A 19,614-nucleotide genomic window follows, 5' to 3' on the forward strand; every position below is an offset into this window, starting at 1 on the left:
CTGTTACAGTTTCAATACTATTAAACTTCAATCATATCTCCAAGGGACTTTTTTCTATAGAACCTGTATCTTAGGAAAATTAATTTAATTTGTTGTCTGAACTACAGACACTGAAATTCCCTTTCAGATTTCACACATTTCCTCATTAAATCAATGCTCCAGTTTTAGATACAGCAGCAGCACTTTTTACCATTCCATGTACAACTGGCTGGACCAGCCAAAGATAAAGACAGATCTCTCTGAAGTAATGTATCAAAGTTTAAGTTTTAGTTAGGCCTACTCCAAATATAGAGGCCCAGAGGAACCCTGCTTTAAATTCACAGAAAATTTATTTGGCATACATCAAAATTTTAACAATAGGAACAGATACAGCAAATTTTTACCTACATAGTTAGATCAGTTTGCATGGTATGTTTCTGACTAAGAAAAAAATGCAGAAATACCCACTTAAATTCACAATTTTGTAGCTCCTGTAAATTGCAGGAAGCTACAAAGGTAATGTAAACAGCTGGTCTTACATCACTCACCTTTTCGCTTTTGATATATAATCTCATGGTAAGGCAGCAGAGCTCGTCAGGATTACTTCAACTATTTGGCATCAGCAGCTTTCAAGAGTAAATCTGCATCCAAAACCTGAAGTGATTTAGCACTTGAGTTCCGAGGTAAGATGTGTGACTGTACATACTAACTACTCCTACCCAAACTGGACAACCAAGCCAATACTTTAATTATCTTCTAACAAAAAACAAGAAATAAAGGTGAACCTAGGGAAAATTATTTTCTACAGCTGTAAGACAATCACGTTCATGTTTTCAGCAAGCTTCATGACAGTCTGTGGTACTCATTACTACTCATGTCATGGATTTAAAAAAAAATTATTAATTTGTTCCAACATGTGTAGAAGCCAAATTAAGAAAATGTACAAGATCTGCTAAAAAGGAGCATTGTAGCTTTTCCTGAAACTATTTAGAATATAAACTTACTTGGGGAGTTTGTTTTATGGCCAAATTATTCAAGCTAAGGACACTGTAATCAGTTTGATGTATAAAACCTGCAGGTCTTCAGTGCAAGAGAGACACAGCTGTTTTCAAGTGGTTTTCTTATCCTTGCACATTTTGCTAACTGTTATGATACTGTGTTGCATCGATGAAGGGCTTTTTGAAGTCTGTGCAGTAAAACAGAGCCCTTCTCAGAAGAGGACAGCCAGTTACCTTGTGGGGAAGCAGTTCTACTACAACTGAGTGTAAAGCCTACAGCTGCTGACATGTTCCCCCCTCAGGGCCTGACAGAACGCTGGGTTTCAAAGCTGTGAACTTCAAAAGTGAGGAGGCTCAGGCATGGAGGCTGGGTCTTGCCTTGCAGTTATTCCTACCACCATGCCATTAAGTGACAGATCAGCATACCCAGGCAATGTCAGACAGCAGCGGTCAAGGTCCAAAGAGGTTTTAGCTACATTACTAATAAGATTATTTCACACATTAATTTAGTGAAAATGTGTCGTCTTCCCCAAATTGCTGGTCTTACTCCACTTTTATCTCGTAGGTAGTTCAGAGTCAGAATATAAAAAACACTGAGCTTTTTTACTTTTACAGATTAAATATATTGACACATTTTATACAAATAAAAGCAAATTATAGTGTTACATTAATATAACAAATTCTAATACAAAAAAATACCTATTTCATAAAATGTGATTTTTAAATCAAAGCTCTACAGAAACATTTGACTCCCCTATAAAGATGTCCAGTCTGTCGAGCAATGTTTGCTCAAAATATAGTTATGAACTTAAATATGCTCATAAGTGTATTACACTTCAACTATACATTTGGATAAACATTACTGAAATCAGAAATGAAGAAAATCTACAGAAGCAGCTGTACAGCTCAAATGAGAAGCAGCCACTAGTTAAGTTCAGTACAGCCCACAACTGGAGGAGCTTTGCCTTGCTGGTGGCTGAGCACACCTTTCGAACACATTCAGCAGTCACATGAATATTTTATAGTGTTAACCAATGAATAATCTAAGACAGAAAATAATGTAACTGTTGGCAGTAAGAAATGAAGTCACAAGCCACATCCAGATCACAGGCAATATGGTGCCTACACACCACTTACAGACTAAAAACTTTCTTTAATAAAACTGATTTACCATGTATTCAAAACAAAATTTTGCCTATTCCTCTACTTCACGCAAGTTTACTGCTTTTAGGTTTTTAAATATTATGAAATGATCGAACTAGCTGAATTAAAGGTATATAAAATGATCATCTATCAAACATTCACTTTATACATAAACATCTCTGAAACAGATTTACAGTATACAATTAGTTTATACAGCTTAAGCAACTGTTATAATGTCATTCTCTCAAACTGAAAGCAGCCAAAAGATCTAAGGTTTTGTTAAAAGGTTCTTGGTCACCATTCAAATTTTAACTTCCTTGTCTTATGCTGTTCACATCATATTTAAGAAACTATACATTATTCCATCTAACCTTATGCTGCAAACCCGGTTAATGTGCAAGAAATGCTCATTAACTCCAATGTGTTTTTAAATACAATGTATCTACATTTTTCCCCAGAATGCTTTCGCTTCCTGAGCTAGACATAAAATACCTTAAAACAGGTTTAGACACAGATCTGAGACCCCATAAGCAAACTATGTTAAAATGCATAGAGGGAAAACAAACCACATCACTTTTGGTAGCTCGCACTACTATTTCTCTGCACTCTAAATACATTTTAGATGGATCTAATAATCTGTTGAATAAGGTAGCAAACTTGATATTTTAATTGTCTAAACTACATTATTGTGTATTGCTCTTGCCTTTTATGACTTTTATAGAAAAGAACATGTATATTTCACAGCCTACTAAATACTCCTTATAATCTTTATCTTGTCATCCAGGTGACTGGATTTAGAAATGCGCTGGTCTGCAACAGAAGCGTGCAGTTTTGGTGGGGTTCTGTTTGGTTTTTTAAGATCAAATCTGATTGTGTTTACTACTAGTATCTGAATCAAAGAAGGACAGCATATTAAAACTGCTGTTTTGAAGGTACATTCCAGTATTTTAAATACATTTTTTATTTCCATAAAAGTTTGAGGTCACTGTCAATGAACAAGACATCTAAAACAGAAAACAGATTTCTGTTTGGATGAAGAAGGAGCTATCCACAACTTCTACTTCTGAACTGGGATTTCATAAATCATTTTTGAATGAAAAATTTTCTAATCAAACAATGAAGTAACTTACATTAGAAACTATAGTATTAAATAAGCTTATACAGTAAATTGCAATATGGTAAGCTTGGGTTTAAGGTGCTATTCCATGTGCCCTGAAGTTTTTTTAAGGACTTTACCATGTGGGCATCATGTCTGGGAACCAGACTCTACCGAGATGCTTTGAAACTTCCCAGTGAATCTGCTCTAAGCTGTATTTCTGATCAGGAATCAAAACTTCCTCCATAATAGAAAGCTGAGAGAGACGACCGCCACACATCTTCACAAACTCAACAAAGGCACTGCAAGAGACTTCACATTCTCCTAGGCCGACGGCTGACAGATACTTGCAACGTTCTGCGATACGGATCAGCTCCTCATCCAGTGGCCGCAGTCCGTTGGCACACACCACCAGTTCCACTAACCGAGGACACGTCATCCCAACGCGGCCAAGTACGTCTTTGCTTACTGATCTTCCAAAGTAAAGGTGAGTGACAGGTATTTCATAACGAAAGAATGGGTCAAACTCTTCCTCGTACAAGAAGAAGTACATTACTAAATTTACTTTAGGAGAATGCTTGATGAAAGCGTCCCAGCTGCTCTTCTGAATCGTGTGGAACTGAGTCTGTCCAGGATTTTCACTGACAACATCAATGCGCAAGTGTTCTAACCTGACATGTTTTTCAGAAGACAAAGCAAGCAGAAGCTCGTCACTCAGCAGGTGGTAGTTCAGCGCCAACTCACGTAAGCCATGGCACTGGTCAGCCACGCAAAGGATGCCTGGGAAAACAGAACATTATGAGAAGGTTTACACAAATAAATATACCCCTAACTGAACAGGAAACGCAAGAGTTAATTTGTTTATGTATGTCAACAGGGTGCAGAGACCACATATTTCAACGTGCAACCAAGACATGCTATCAAGACAAAAATCATACTGGACAACCAGAACATGAAATCTTTTTCTCATAAGCATGGTCTTGTGATGTCTTTGTTCCTACACGGTAAGATACACACGGGCTAGGCAAGTGCACCACTATTTTGCTAGGGAAACATCAAGAAGTTACGCCCTTGAATTGTATACTTTCCCATGAGAGCTGACTCTCATGTGACAAATACATCAATAGCACACTCTCACTGTTCTGCCCTTTTGTAAGGCCACAGATACTCAAATTCATTTTTGAAGAAGGGCTTACTGTAATTAAAGTATTTCCCCAGTCTGCTCTGGAAGAACTGCTGTCCCTCTCTGCGGCTGACAAAGCAGCCATGAATAAAATCTGTCACCTGAGGAAAGCAAACATTAAATGAATGCTAGATTTTAATTAAATAGAGAAGTTGCTGCTGTCAGTATTTTTTCTTTTCTAGCAAAGCATAAATATTTAAATTTGGAAAAGGAACAGCAAAAAACAGGGAAAACGATAAAAACTGGCATCAGTAATTCCTAGAACAGCAATTTTCAGACTCTTCCTTTAATGAATTAATATAACCTGCTGCTCATGGAAGACAAAGACATTAACAAAAAGAATTCAGTTCGGCCTATAAGGTTTCCACTCAACCTGTTTGCAGATACAAGCAACAGTACCATACTGGTAACAGTATTTAAAAAAAAAAAAAAAAAAAGCACTAAAAAAAGTATACAGTCCTCTGCATTTCATGTCACCCAGAAGACTGTGAGAGATTCAGAATATGGTCTTTCCATTAATAGAGGAGATGAGAACATAGCATTTACTATGCAACTGAAAAGCCTGAGTTTAATACACTACAGCTTTGAAGTGAAGAAATACAGAAAGACAGCAGTTAAGCTCAAGATAGAAACCTATACTGAACCTAAAACCACTTTCTTAAAAAAAACCAAAACAAACCACCGAAAATGTAAAAACATTGCATGAATATATCACCAAAAAAAGTATGTATTTCCACCTGAGGATCTGCAAGAACACATGCATCAGAAATTCTTCTAAAAAGATCAAATACTGTAATTTCAAATATAAAAAAAATTGTTAGATGAATTTTAAAAAGCACAGAATTTAGGTAAACATAATTTTAACCCAACTCTTATTGCAACTATTTACTGTAAAAACAGTTTATATATGTAAGCATAATCATTATTTCATTCAGGGAAGAAGGGATGGATCCAAGATGAAGTGAAAATATGGATTTTTTTTTAAGACTGGAGTACAAAATTAGAACAAGTAAGTATAACTACAAACTTCTGTGTACCTTCTACACATGCCAGAGATAATTTCCTGTCCTTTAATCATAACAACAAAGTTGTTCCACTCCCTTTAAGCAGGCTCGGACATGCTGCTTCATAGTACCTAGGTCTGTTGACAAATGAAATATTTTAAACAGAATTTTAAGTCTCATCACTACACCATTTCAGAAAACAACTTGCTACAAATTTAGCATGCAAACCAGCTTGTTGTCCAGACTGCCATCCTTCAACAAATAACTTTTGTTAACTTTAAGGGTATGTTACTGACTAGTGCAATGCAAAAAGGGAAGAACTGGGGTTCAACTTGCTGCAATTTTTTATGTGTTTAGGACTGGATATCTGCATCAGACACTGGCAGTGAAATTCTGTATCCTGCATGTAGAACTGGCAATTAATACAGGTAGTGTAGGTACAGTTAACGTCGGCAGTGACTGAAGAGCCTGCCTGGAGCCCAGTACAGTCACAGAACGTCCCCAGGCACTGCCTAAACCTTTTGTGTCACCAAGAGGTAAATCACTCTGATGTCAAACAGCCAGATTTGCATCCAGAAAATCCCTGTATTAAACTACCAATGCAGACACACTCTACATTCATTCATCTCTACCACCCCACTTAAGGGAAGCAACCCTCCTACCAAAGCTGTACAGAAACTCTGTTGCAATAGCTAGTATTGCAGATAATAAACAACAGCACATCAACAAGGATTTAAAAATAACCATTATTTTGTTTTACAAGGTACTGTTGCAGTTCTAATGCAAGTTGAAGGTCAGAGGGAAAACAGCAAACAGAAGAAACTTCAGATATGCTCACACAGACATATATATTGCTGCTTTTGTTTCTCCAGCCCAAACCCAAACATACTATTTTATCTTTGTAGATAATTTAGGAATTATTCATAGCATTCTTTGGAAGAAATTCAGAGTTTGATACCAGTCTTCTTCCTTTATTGCCACAGCAGTGGAGTCTGTCTTGCACTACTTGCATTATTCTTCTCTGCCCTTCACTAACAAATTGCTTAACTAATCTAGTAATGAACATACACCCCCCACCCCTGCAATCTGAAGGCACATTATAACTTTTTAAGTGCATCTATAATTAATTATTTTTGCATAACTCATGATCCTTTTCGTTCAATTAAAGTTTTTCCCCATTTATAGAAGCCTGCTATTATAATATTCCCATTAGAAAAAAATCCACCTAAGTCCCAGTGCTCTAAGTTTCTAATTTTCCTTCATCTAATTTTTGCAGTCTGCCTGCTCTTGAAGCCAACCACCCACATACCAGCTCCTTTCTTTAGTTCCACTATGGTGGGTTGACCCTGGCTAGAGTCCATGCGCCCACCAGAGCTGCTCTATCACTCCCTTCCTCAGCTGGAAAGGGGAGAGAAAATATAATGACAGGCTTGTGGATCAAGGTAAGGACAGGGAGATGGCTTGCTTATTACCACCACGGGCAAAACAGACTCCACTTGGGGAAATTAGCTTAATTTATTACCAATCAAATCAGAATAGAGTAATAAGAAATAGAACCAAATCTTAAAACATCTTCCCCCCACCCCTCCCTTCTTCCTGGGCTTAACTACTCCAGCCTCTTTCCCTCCTCCCCACCAGTGGTGCAGTAGGATAGAGACTGCAGTCAGTTCATCACATGTTGTCTCTGCTGCTCCTTCCTCCTCAGGGAAGACTCCTCACACTCTTCTCCTGCTCCAGTGAGGGGTTCCTCCCACAGCAGACAGTCCTCACTAACTTTTCCAATGTCAGTCCTTCCCACAGACTGCAGCTCTTCATGAACTGCTCCAGCATAGGTCCCTTCCACAGGGTGCAGTTCTTCAGGAACAGACTGCTCCAGCACGGGCTTCCCAGAGGGTCACAGCCTCCTTCGGGCACCCACCTGCTCTGGTGTGGGCTCCTCCCCGGGCTGCAGGTGGAGATCTGCTCCCCCGTTACCCCCCATGGCTGCAGGGGCACAGCTGCCTCACCATGGGCCGCACCGCGGGCTGCAGGGGAATCTCTGCTCCCGGGCCTGGAGCACCTCCTGCCCCTCCTTCTTCACTGACCTTGGTGAGAGCAGGGTTGTTGCTCTCACATTCTCAGTCCTCTCTACCACTGCTATTGCTGTTACATGGGCCCTGTGTGCGTCCCACCCCCACCTCCCCGCCTAAAATACATTATCCCAGAGGTGCTACCGCCATTGCTGATGGGTTTGGCCTTGGCCAGCAGTGGGTCTGTTGTGGAGCTGGCTGGCATTGGCTCTGTCAGACACAGGGAAAGTTTCTCAGCTTCTTACAGAAGCCATGCCTGCTACCAAAACTTTGCCACACAAACCCAGTAGATCCACCTTTTTCTCCATCTCAAGGCACACCCATACCCGATGTAAGCAATCAAATTCTCTTGCTATTTGCTTAGCACCTTCTGGGTTTGCCACTAATCCATCCAATCCCATTCTATTCATCCTCACTCCATGAAGGACAATACTAGTTGTCCTTGTTCCTTAAACAGGTGTTGCCATTTCTTACTCATTGTTAAATTTAAAACATTGTACAGGATACACCAACCAGAACACACCAAACAACTTCATAAACCCATGCCCTCTCTCAAATCATCAAGTGTAGGATGTTCCATAAAACCTTCTAGCAAGGATTAGCCATAAACCAGCAGTCTGCTAGAGCTAACAGGTCACTCTTTGATCCAAGTCCATGGAAATTACTCTCTTTGCCTAGCTACAAATTACTGCTGGAGCCTCTTCTTGGCAGACACACTATAGCTCCTGTACTTCTCAGACACAAGGATTCTCAAGCAAAATTTTAAGTCGGAAAAAACAGTCATTCAAGCTAATTTAAAAAACCCCCTGTCCACAATTACAACACTTCGAAGGAAATAACATTTCAATAAAAAATTGCACCATGGAAGGTTTAGGCTAGATGCTAGGAAGCATTTCTTTACAGAATAAGTTATTAGGTGTTGGAATGGGCTGCCCAGGGAGGTGGTGGAGTCCCCATCCCTGGAGGTGTTTAAGAGTAGAGTCGACATAGCGCTGAGGGATATGGTATAGTTGGAAACTGTCAGTGTGAGGTTAATGGTTGGGCTGGATGGTCTTCAAGGTTTTTTTTCAACCTAGACCTAGACAATTCTGTGATTCCAGTTAACATGCTGGTGAACACTTTTCTGGACAAATCTACTTCAAAACAAACCTGCATTTTCAGGATTTCTTTATACAAAACCAAACACAAGGCTTTGTGTTAATACCTACAGAACATATTAAGTTTGTGTTTTGTTTGTTATCACTACAGCAACGTGCCCTCTGCTACAGTATCATCTTCTCCACATACTAGGAGCCCTGCTCTTGAAGTTTACATATAATATACCTAATATTTACAGTTGCAATATATTCACAGGAAGAAAGCTATGGTGACTACAGTAGTTTCTACTTATCCTCAGAAAAGGAATTTAACTAAGTTGCCAGCATCTCATTTATAACTCTTCTTCCATTTCTCAGTGAAAATTTGTGTTAAGTTGATGGGCTGTGAATCGTTCTTAAAACTTGCTGTGCTTTGTGTAAGGCTTCCACAAACGTCAAATTCTATGAACTTCAACAATCTTGAGTGATTTCATTCTGACATGAGCTGGCTCAATTCTTGCTACAAACACACTTAAGAGTGTTAATGAAGTAAATTTGGTATGGCAGGAGTTGCACACAGCTCAGTCTCATCTCCCTTTTGTTAATGCTGTTGGCACTTACTCTTCAGCAAAAGATGCTTTATTTCAGAATGACCAAACCAGCTTCTTCATAATCCATGACACTGCAGCACTCAAAACCCATACATAATGAACTGCAGAACAGGAACTCAAAGTTCCAAAAAGCTTAATTATACTGTAATGCATTATCGAGTCAATACATACCCTTTTAAGTTCCACAAGAGGCTAGTTATTTGTCCAGAACAGACATGCACTATTTTATTAGCTCAGTATTCACTCTGCAAGTGGTGTAACAGATGAATTGACAACCAGTTGAATTACTATTTTATTCAGTAACAGTTGCTGTAGATACCACATTCATCTTCACTCTCACCCCTATTTTTTCAGGGGTTTACTGGTTTCAGACAGAATTTAATGCATACATGCAAAAAAAAGAAAATTCAAAACACAGTAGCTTACCAGCTGGAGAAACATGAGGACAACTGCTCATTTTCAACAGTTTGAGTGTGTCGCTGTTGTTAGCCACTAGCACTTTGAGAGATGGATCATCCACTGGTGTATCATCAATCTTAAGTGAGGAGAGGGATTTGGAGTTTACAAACACGACTGTCAGTGCAGAAATAAAGTGAGACTGGAAAAAAAAGTTTAAATGAAACAGTAGTATCTGAAATAAAAACATCAATGGTTTTACACTGTACACAGCAGTCCTAGTTTTCTTTCATTATTGACAGGATTTGCTGAAAAAACATTCTTTTGATATTGCATAATTAAAAACTAATACTAAAATGGACATATTTTTGAGCAGAGGAAGTATAATAATTTCTTGCTATCAGTCTATGTATTTGGCAAATCAGAACATCTAACATTAAACACAAAACCAGAACCTGAGCCAGGGCAATCCGCTACACAAACTTAAATCTGTAGGATGACCACAAGCAAAGAGAAAGCCTCGAAGTCCTAATTTTGAGGATAATTTGCAAGTCATCACTCTGAAAGAAGCATCCTCTGGAACAGGAACTCCCACACGATAAGTTGTGCTGCGTTGGTCAGATGCATACACAGTCAAGAGTGGCAACCCTGTACTGTCAGGTGGTGTCCAAAGCCAAACGGTCCCACTGCCTGCCTACCGTATAGACAGAGCATTTAGGGTTTGAATGGATCTGCCTTGCAAAGTTAACTGAGGTGGTCCAAACAGAACCAAGGTGTAGGTGATCAATTAATTACCAATTAAGCAGCACAGATAATGCAGGTGCAGTGCTCAAGGTTGCCCCTCAGTGTTTTTATGCAACCACTGAAAACTACCAGTAAAAGCAGAGCCCAGGACACCTTCACTTGAGAAACAGAGACTAAGGAGCAGATGCAGCAGTGCTTGTAGAAATCATTGGCGGTATGAAGGAAGTGAATAATTAGCTTATCTTCTTACATGATTGACTGAATAGAAGACTTTAAAAAAGTACTTCCTCCATGCACTACTTTAAATATTCCATAAAATTACCTGCTACTTTTATTTCAATAATGTTTCACTCCGAGCCACATGCACACATAGAATCCTGAATACAGTTATATGAGAGAAGGCCTGGTATCAGTATTTGCTCATTCTTATGTGATATGTTTGTGGGTTTTGCCAAAACTCACACACAATTAGATTTAGAGCAGAAATTAATATTTTCACATTAACTGTCAAAGTCAGTTCACGCAAATGGAAGGTTCAGATCAGAAGCATTAGGCATTTAGGCTTTAGGGACCACTCCCAACTACACTGACGATACGCTGATTATATACATTATGTACTAAAGAAAGAGTGCTTTAATAATATTTCCACTCTGTATTTTGAAAGTGTTAGCACTGTTTTTATTCTCTGTATTTAGAATAGAATTCCCTTCACCAAGAAGGCTGTTAAATAGAAAAGCGAAGAAAGTTAACTATGTTTGCAAAAACAGGTGAAACTATAGTTTGAAGAGCTAATGGAATACAGGCACGATCTCAAAAAAAGTAAAAGCTGGTGATGTAATGTCTTTTCAATATTGTAATGAATATGTAGCCTACAGTAATCTTATTTTAAAAGAATCATAATGTAGAATGCGTTTAGTGAAAAGACCAGGCAACACAATGCTAAATGTGATTTAGAAATATTTGCCAGATGTCACGTTACTTGAAATCAGAAGAGCACCAGCAAAGATAATGCAAAGTATTTCAGAATTCCTATACAGTCTGATTAAAAAAAAAAAAAAAAAAAGAATACATTGTGTAGTGTCAACCATTTTTCAGATTCATTCATCCTTGCCTGCTTCTCACCCAATGGGCCTGTTACAAATAGCTTCTCACAGGAACTTATTCATGGCCCACTTAAAATGTTTGGTTTCATTAGTGGTCTACAAAAATTTAAAAATCATTGCTGGTCCCATATGCTGGTGACAGTGTTACTGGAGTGGTAAACATCAAAAGGCAAATTATGCCTAGACTTGACTTTGAATCATTTTGAATATATTTTTAAAGACCACGTGTGAACCTATTGGGAACAAAAAAAAGGAAGCCTGTATTTTAGAAGACTTGAAGTCAAATAAGACCATAGCTTGTATGACTACAAATAATTCAGCAAGCTGAATAACACCGTAACATATTCCTTCAGTGAAAATTAAGAGCTAAACGACCGTTCAGATTGAGAAATAATACAATACACAAGAGCTTAAAGGACAAAGTACTGCTAACACAATAAGACTGCAGATTTCGCTATGTTCAGGTTTTCTTATAGTCACATCTCAAAGCACACTGAAAAAGGAAAAACAAACCCAAACAAAATTAAAGATCTAGAAAAACTTTGGAAATTAAGGATTAAAAATACATATTCAAGAGGACTACATGACGTGGCTGTGATCACCACCAAGGATAATAACTGATAATCCTGTAGCTAACCTTGCTTAAACCCTATAGCCTACTTCCTTTCCTTAGGCTGTCCCTACTTCTTCCTTGTCCTTGTTGCCATCATCAGCAATGACATCACTGACAACCTAGCTGCATCTGGCCCTTCACATACATGCGGACTGGATTCAAAAATTGAGGCTGCAAGACACCCGAAATGTCTCTTCCATAGAATAAGCAACCCGGTTTACTCCAACTGCTCTCCTGCTCCTCAGCAATAACATTTCTACCTCACTAGCAGGAATTTTTGTTTAGAAGCACGTACAAGAGATTTCTTGTCTTCTAGATTAGGTGTCTTCTAACAGTATCTAATTTTTGGTAAACATGCAAGGTAAAAATCCAACAGATAATTTCAGAAATACACTGCACTTTGCCTAAGAATCCAACACTTGACTGCGTGGCACGAAATACTGAAAACATGATCATATTGCTTTCTAAAGAGAGCACAATGATAATGTAATCCCTACAGCAAGTCCACGTGGATAAGTCTCCACCACCCATTCGATTATAATCATCCCCTAAACATCTCCCACTGTACAATTACACAGACATGAATTGTCTAGCCTCCTGACTTGGGTCGTGTTGCTCAGTATTACATTGTGCTCAACAGACAGGAGGACTTGGAGGAACAAGGTCAGCACCAAGTTCTCACACGATGCAGAGAATGAGTGAAACTTTAGTTATCCAGCTTAATACAATATCTCAGTTCCTCCCTTTAATAGAGCCCAGAAGTTTTCTTTACTAGAGATTCATATTCTTAAAATAAAACTTTTCTTAATGTTATAGAAATACTGTATGAACCACTGCAATACTTTGCTATAGAAAACTACTTATTAAAATACCTTTGGTAAATCCATGAAGCTTGGCCGGGCAGTTGAAATGAGCCCAAGTGTTTTCAGAGAGCAATTCACAAGCTGCGACAGAATATCACAAGCAGCTTCTGCAGATTCCTTGCTACTGTCCACCTTAAACCAAGACAGATTTGTTGTTCAGAAAACACTGCATCAAACACTCTTTAAAAAAAGTAGATTAGCGTAGATGTACTTCCAACATTTTTTTCACTTTACCTTCTGAAATGTGATATCAAAAAACCCCACAACACACCTCACTGGGAATCCATCAATGTAAAATTCTCTTTTCCCTAAAAGGCACATACCAAAAATCCAAGACAATATGTTATAAATTTATCACTCCCCTAAATACTGCGGTTAAAATTTAGCATGAGGAGGAGGTCAGCTAAACAGTTTGTTCCAAGATATTCAATCCAAATCAAATAATAAGCAAGTGGAGGTTCATCTGAGTCCAGATCTGACCCCCACTTCCTCTTTACATTCTTCCTTATCAAAATGCAGGAATTCTATAGATCCCTTACTGTGTAAAAAAGCCGATTCCTTTTATAGTGACTGAGCTCATAACATAGAGCTGCTGGAGAGTTAAGTGCATTATCTTATGAACCTATATGACTGGACCTTCATCATTAATACCACAACAGATATGCAATGGATACTCTGGAAAAAAAAAATAAATTAGTCAGCTCATTACCCAAACCAAGCACTTTGTGTGCCTCCAGTGGATTTCAGATATGCTTTCCAAATAACCTCTTAAATACATTAGGTGAGACAGCAAACCTATGGAACAGTAAAAAGCTTGATCACAGGATCAATTTTAAGTCCACCATAAGCCCTGCGGCCTTGCCAGCATCTGATCTAAGTCCAATGAATATTGATTTTATTGCTTAAACACAAACTGAAAAACTTTGTTTTTCAACAATCCAATCTTTTTTTGCCTACAAAAAAACCCCAAGTTCTCAGCCTTGACACATTAAGTGTGTTATATCCACTTCCTTGTGATTATCCTTGCTACTTAGCATTTCATGCGATCTAGTGTTCATTCTGAAACACTGAGGCACAACTGCAGGGACACATTGAAAAAATTAGGGGGATATCACCCTACCAGTGAAGGGCATCTGAAATCCTTGAAAAATCACTTGGTGCAAAGCAACATAGACAGGAGATAAACACTGGAAGGTCATTCTAACACTGCTATAAATTTTCTTTATTTGGACAACGATAAAACCCCTGCAAACCTGTAATAAAAATTTGGATTTTATATTGCAACAAGCAGTAGCAATACACGTGATCAGGCAGAGGTGCCTCAGCAACTCACATGCTGATGATTCTTACATTAAAACTGCCAGATCTCAGAAACTAACTAGTACATTCACCTTGCTGTAGAAGCAGTTTCCTTTTCAAATTTCTCACATAGCTGATGCATATGCAGCCATGACTGTTTCACAGCACCCTTCCAAAACAGTGATACATAAGACAACATTAAAGATTTTCATCTGCTGAAAATAATTTCATTATGTTAATCTAGCCAATTCTCACCAAATGGTATTTCTCAGACAAGCACAGATTTGCAAATCCTGTGCAAACCCCATGTACTTTTTCAGTTAACTGAAATGCAGCTGTGCTGAGCAGATGTCATACACGGACAATCCTGTGCAATGTATGTGCATTGGTTGCTTACTAGTAGTACTGAAGTCACCCTCTATGCATTAGATTTTTTCTAACTATGAATATTAGATCCTACTCCCTACAGGATGTGAAACAGGGAAATGCTAAATTTACACGTCCTTATCAAACTTCGTTCTGAGGCAGGTACCCAGAACTGAAGTATTTCTGCCCACTCATGGAGGCAGAATTTTAAGCAGCTAAGGTGCTATGAGAAAGAAAAAAAAAAAAAATCCCCACCTAATGGAATTAAGGCAATGAAAAGGTATGTTCAGAACAGTTATTAAGTTTTGATCTTGAAAATATATCCAAATAAATTAATTGGGAGGTAACCTCCATGTCTATATGCCCATTTAAAGAACCCATTTCTTCTGTATACTAGGCCTGAAAACAAGGCTCACCACACTGAGAACTGCCATATTTCTTTTTAAATAAAACTGACAATCCTAATCACAAAAATAACATCATAAACCTCCCCTAACATTCAGTGATGTTCTTTAATTTTTACCATATTAAAATGTTTTGATCACAATTGTCAAGTACCACTTATTACTGACATTATATCACACTTCTCATGTTTTGATATTTACACAGATGAACCTTCAAAACTCTCAAAAGTACTAGAGATATCACCTTATAATATTCTGAACAAAATGAAAGAAAAAAAAAAAAGAAAAAGAACTAAATTTAAACAAATGCTGTTACAAAATTAAGTTTTAAGAGTCTATAAAATACACTACCTTGAAGCTGACATACTGCAGGTGATTGGAATGCCTCTTTATTATTTGCTTGATTAGTTCAGGATGCGTAGCCCTCAAGTAAGACGTAGCTGGTTGATTCAGTTCAAACTCAAAACACCTCCAGAGATCAGGCATATGAAACACTTGGTTCCAGCTTCGGCAGACCTGTGATGCATGAGCACGATCCAGAAGGGGCAAGTACTGAAACACCTGCAGGATAATGTCTTGAAGCAGGTTCGCCCAGTCTGGACTCTGCACAACTATGGTTTTCTCATCTATAACCTTGTGTCTCTTGGATTCTTTTTCAGTTGTCTCTTCAGATGAACTGCTGTTGGCCTCATTAGTTTTCCTTCCTCGTTTCATTCTATAAAAATAGTTTAAAAAATAAATCTATGTATCTTGTAAATGTAACAATGGAGCTGAAAAGAACAAGATTAATAGAGAACTGTGGAGGTGAAAAAGCATGTTTTCTGTATGCATCTATTTTAAACCAGTATCCTTAACACATATTTCATCAAGAACATTGGTGTGCATTCATTTTTCCAACTAACTAGTAATAGGGATTACGAAAGATTTCTAGTAACAGTCTGGAAGTTTCAAACCACAAAAAAAAGTTTGCAGAAGAGTCAGCAAACTTTCTTGAAACTCATTAAATTCAGCAAGTCTGATGCAAAAACTATCTCACTCTCAGTAACATACTTCTTCCATAATGGTTGCACTTATACAAGTTCTACCTTATATTACATTATTAAAGAAGGGGAAAAAAACACCACTACATAGATCTGAAATAAATCTGAAACTGGGGTTTGGTCACAGTGTGTCCTTTCGTACATGCCAGTTTACAATTGAATTTAGCATCCAATCACCTGTTTTTAAAAGCCTAAGTGTGATGCACATCATGTCCCGAAGGACTAGGAATGAGACCTCACACTAAACTACAATACATTCAACTATAGTCTCTAAAAAGCTAAGAGAATTGGGGTGAGGGGTCTTGGTATGTATAAACATGCCCCAGCCCCCTTGATTTCTGTAAGATAAACATGGACTTCATACACAGTGAAATCCTTCTGGTTTAATATTCATGTACAATTGCACATACACAATTACCATATGCCCAGTTCACTTGCGATCTAGACAATTAACTTTCCCTGCTGTGTACTGCAACTGAGTAAAAGGTGAAAAGTCTTTTTTAAAGCAAAGTATAATATGCTCCATAGACAAGTAAAAAATTATACTGTTTATCATTCAATCCATCACAGATTATTTTTTCAAAGACAGCATCTCCTTACCTATCTTTAAAACACTTCAATTCCACCCACTAACATGACAAAAGCAAACTATCACTTAAGGGCCGAAGCTATTAAAAAAATTATGTAAACAAACCTGAACATACTGTCATGAAACACTGATGAACATAATTTCTCTCTCAATCTTTTTCAGCTTCGTCTTGTAATCTCAGTAGCACTTTGGGGCAATTATAAAATCAACACACTACTGGGCAAAAACCCTTCTTCTTGCTTCCTGAGAACTATGTACTGTGAGTCACAGCTCATGACTATGAGACTATGCAGGACATGACTCCTGTGCTGAAACAAAACTTTCCACGTGAGAGAGAGTGCCACTGACTTCACTGGTACAAAAGAAAAGCAAGAACACCAAAAAGTGACTTAGAACCAGTTGCAACTAACAAAAAGATGAAGGAACTGGATTTTGCAACTGTGAAAACTGAATAAGTAAACTTAACCAATAATTAGATCAGCAAATCCACTGCAAACCTGTTATGTCTGTATTTGAGATAACTGCTAAGCATAGTCCAAGAATAGTACTTGTAATAAACTAGCCTGAAATGTAACATTCCTTTAAACTTTCCACCAAACAGATATTCCAAACAACCACAACTAGGTTATAACAAGCAATTACCATATGCAAGCTAATTTGGGATAGCATGTTTGATGTCTTCAGGTCTTTTCAAAGCCATCTCTCATTAGTCTGTGAAAAACTACACAAGGTAAATGTTAGACTTGGCTCTCCAAGTCTTCCTCTCTAGATATCCTGCCTCATCTTTCGCTAGTAAGATAATACATGTGCATAAGTTTTCTAGTTAGGTAGGCTTCTTTTATCACTGCATTAGGGGGTCAAGCTCTGGATTTTCTCACTTATCACATTAGAGGGGCTATTGTGCACGTACAGTAGAGCTGATTCACATAGAGCACATACTGTAACTGATCTTTTCAGATGCAAGCAGTAGATCTAACACTTTTTTTTCCCTTCCCCCCACCACCTTTTTTTTTTTTTTCCAAAAAAGACCAAGAGTGAGCTGCCACTGACAGAAGTGTATGAATTTTTCAGCTGGAAAAATAATCAGACAGGGCTAATAGAAATGGACCAGGTCATCAGCAGCCAACTTACAAGTTGCATCTCTGACCTAACTTCAACAAAGTTCTAAGTAGTTAATACATGCTGATTACAGATCAAAACCCACTCCTGAAGTTGTGGGGTACTATCCCAAGTTTTTATAGACAGCGAAGGAAAGAGTGAATATGGCCATCACTAGAGCTATACTGATGATGAATTTCAGGTGAGTGTCTTCCAAGAAAATGTTATGTGTTCTAAGTGCCATGGCTTGAAAAGTAGGGGATGGGAAAAGATATTTCCTGACAACTTCTTTTGTTATACTGACATCTCAGATGTTTCTGTAATTGAAAAGAGGTAGTAATCCTAAATTTCAAAAATACCTCCTTGTGGATCTTTTTCTAAAGAGAAAGCAAAGTCTAAGCTGTAGACTAAAATATGATTTTTAAGACTTGCAGAGAACTGTTTTGTCATCTAATTAATTTGTTAATCTGATTTTTGTCATCTTGTGTCAGAATTTGAAGTACTGTATTTTTTTTTTAAACATAACTGGTTTTAACCTCTTAACATGCCTAACAATAAAACAAATACAAAATTGAAAGAATGCAATTTGCCTGCATTCGTTTGCAGTCACCTATAATTATTTATTTTTTTAAAAAAAAGGCCACTTAAGAGAGTAAACCTTTCTGCAAATTGAATACAGGAACAGGCAAATGCAATTAGGCCGTTCTGTTAACCCTGTTTTAGGTATCTGATAGTTTAATGATCTAACCATTTTAAATCCAAGGCCAACAGAAATAACTTTTCAACAAGGAAGATAATGATGCAAAATTCCATGCTAGCATATTAATGTATAGGTACAACCTATTTTTCAAACAATGACTGCTTATCGCTTCTTACAACACCTGAATCGTCAAATATTGCTTTTAACTCTCTGGCATACTGAGGACACAGTTAAGATTGATCAGTTTTTCCAAACTGCTGCTATAATCAACTTTGCTTTAAAAGCTAAGATCTTGACAGAAAAGGGAAAAAACCCCAACAAAATAACAAAAAGTGAAATCAGAACGCTCGACTCCGTAAGATAGTCCAAGTAAATTTCTCAACCTGTTATAACAATTTGTTTCTGAACTCGGTGTTCTGAACTCCACATCTGGGCGCAACCCACACTATCTTGTTTGCAACAGTCATGTTCAAGCACAATCACACAGTTCAGTCGCCAAGCAGGAGGAGGAGCAAAGCACATGCTTAACATTGTTTTTATTGCTGTGTGAGGTGCAGACATAACACAATGGCAGTTCAAAAAAACCGAAGCCGTGCATGGCTGTTTACATCCTGCTGACAACGCTTTCCCATGAACAAACCTTACTGGGCTCGTTGTGTTGTTTTACATCTGAAGTGAGGCCGTTCTAGAAATAAAAGGAGTGAGGTAATGGGGGGAACGGACTTAAAGAGGGGGCGACCCAGACACAAGACTGACCCCTCCCTAATCTTCGCGAATAACTAGTTCTGCTGCAAAAAGACAGGGACTTACAATTGATGACTGTTATGAGAAGGCTGCGAGGCAGCGCCACCCGATAAAAACGGAGAACTAAGCTTTAAGCCCCGCTACTCCCGGAGAACATTCCCCGGGGCGCGGGCTCTGACAGACCGCGGGCAAACGCCCCGCTCCCGGGCAGGGCCCCGCGACCCGCCCTCCCGGATCCCTCCATCGGCAGCGCAGCCGGGATCCCGGGGAAGGTCTCGCTGCGCCGCCGCCCACCCCCGTCCCGTCCCGTCCCTTCACCTGGCGGCTCCCTGCGGCGCTTCGCATCAACCGGGGCTCGGGCCACACTGGCGCCTCCGCTCCGGCCACATCAGCTCCCTCCAGCGAAACCAACCCCAACGCTCCGTCACCCAAGGCTCGGGCCTCTCCTGCCCCGCCACTCCCCTCCCTCCCTGTTTACTTCCCAGCAGCGGAAGCG

General features: G+C 38.7%; 1 protein-coding gene across 2 annotated transcripts; it reads right to left on the reverse strand.

Annotated features, from left to right (window-relative positions):
- Window positions 1–874: 874 nt before the first annotated feature.
- On the reverse strand, window positions 875–19,604 carry FBXL3 (F-box and leucine rich repeat protein 3). Of its 2 annotated transcripts, XM_026849192.1 has the most exons (6): window positions 19,437–19,604; window positions 17,219–17,287; window positions 15,299–15,662; window positions 12,888–13,010; window positions 9,586–9,757; window positions 875–3,996 (listed from the first exon to the last, which is right to left on the reverse strand). In XM_026849192.1, the coding sequence occupies exons 3-6, from the start codon at window positions 15,659–15,661 to the stop codon at window positions 3,353–3,355; spliced, it is 1,302 nt and encodes a 433-aa protein (XP_026704993.1). In that variant the 5' UTR covers window position 15,662; window positions 17,219–17,287; window positions 19,437–19,604; the 3' UTR covers window positions 875–3,352. The 2 variants fall into 2 exon arrangements, with proteins under 2 accessions (XP_026704993.1, XP_026704985.1); XM_026849184.1 differs by lacking the exon at window positions 17,219–17,287 and having other exon boundaries at window positions 19,437–19,601.
- Window positions 19,605–19,614: the final 10 nt, after the last annotated feature.

This window comes from Athene cunicularia (genome assembly GCF_003259725.1).
Source record: "Athene cunicularia isolate RWA chromosome 1 unlocalized genomic scaffold, athCun1 chr1_part1, whole genome shotgun sequence".
Lineage (NCBI taxonomy): Eukaryota > Metazoa > Chordata > Aves > Strigiformes > Strigidae > Athene > Athene cunicularia.

Bases quoted from the DNA above. Each gene is read 5' to 3' on its own strand.
- FBXL3 (XM_026849192.1), bottom strand. From the start codon at position 15,661: ATGAAACGAGGAAGGAAAACTAATGAGGCCAACAGCAGTTCATCTGAA. The intron at 13,011-15,298 runs GTAGTGTATTTT...TCTTGGTTTAAG, and splicing joins TGCAGTATGTCAGCTTCAAG to GTGGACAGTAGCAAGGAATC. The intron at 9,758-12,887 runs GTATTTTAATAA...TTTTTTTTCCAG, and splicing joins GCTTCATGGATTTACCAAAG to TCTCACTTTATTTCTGCACT.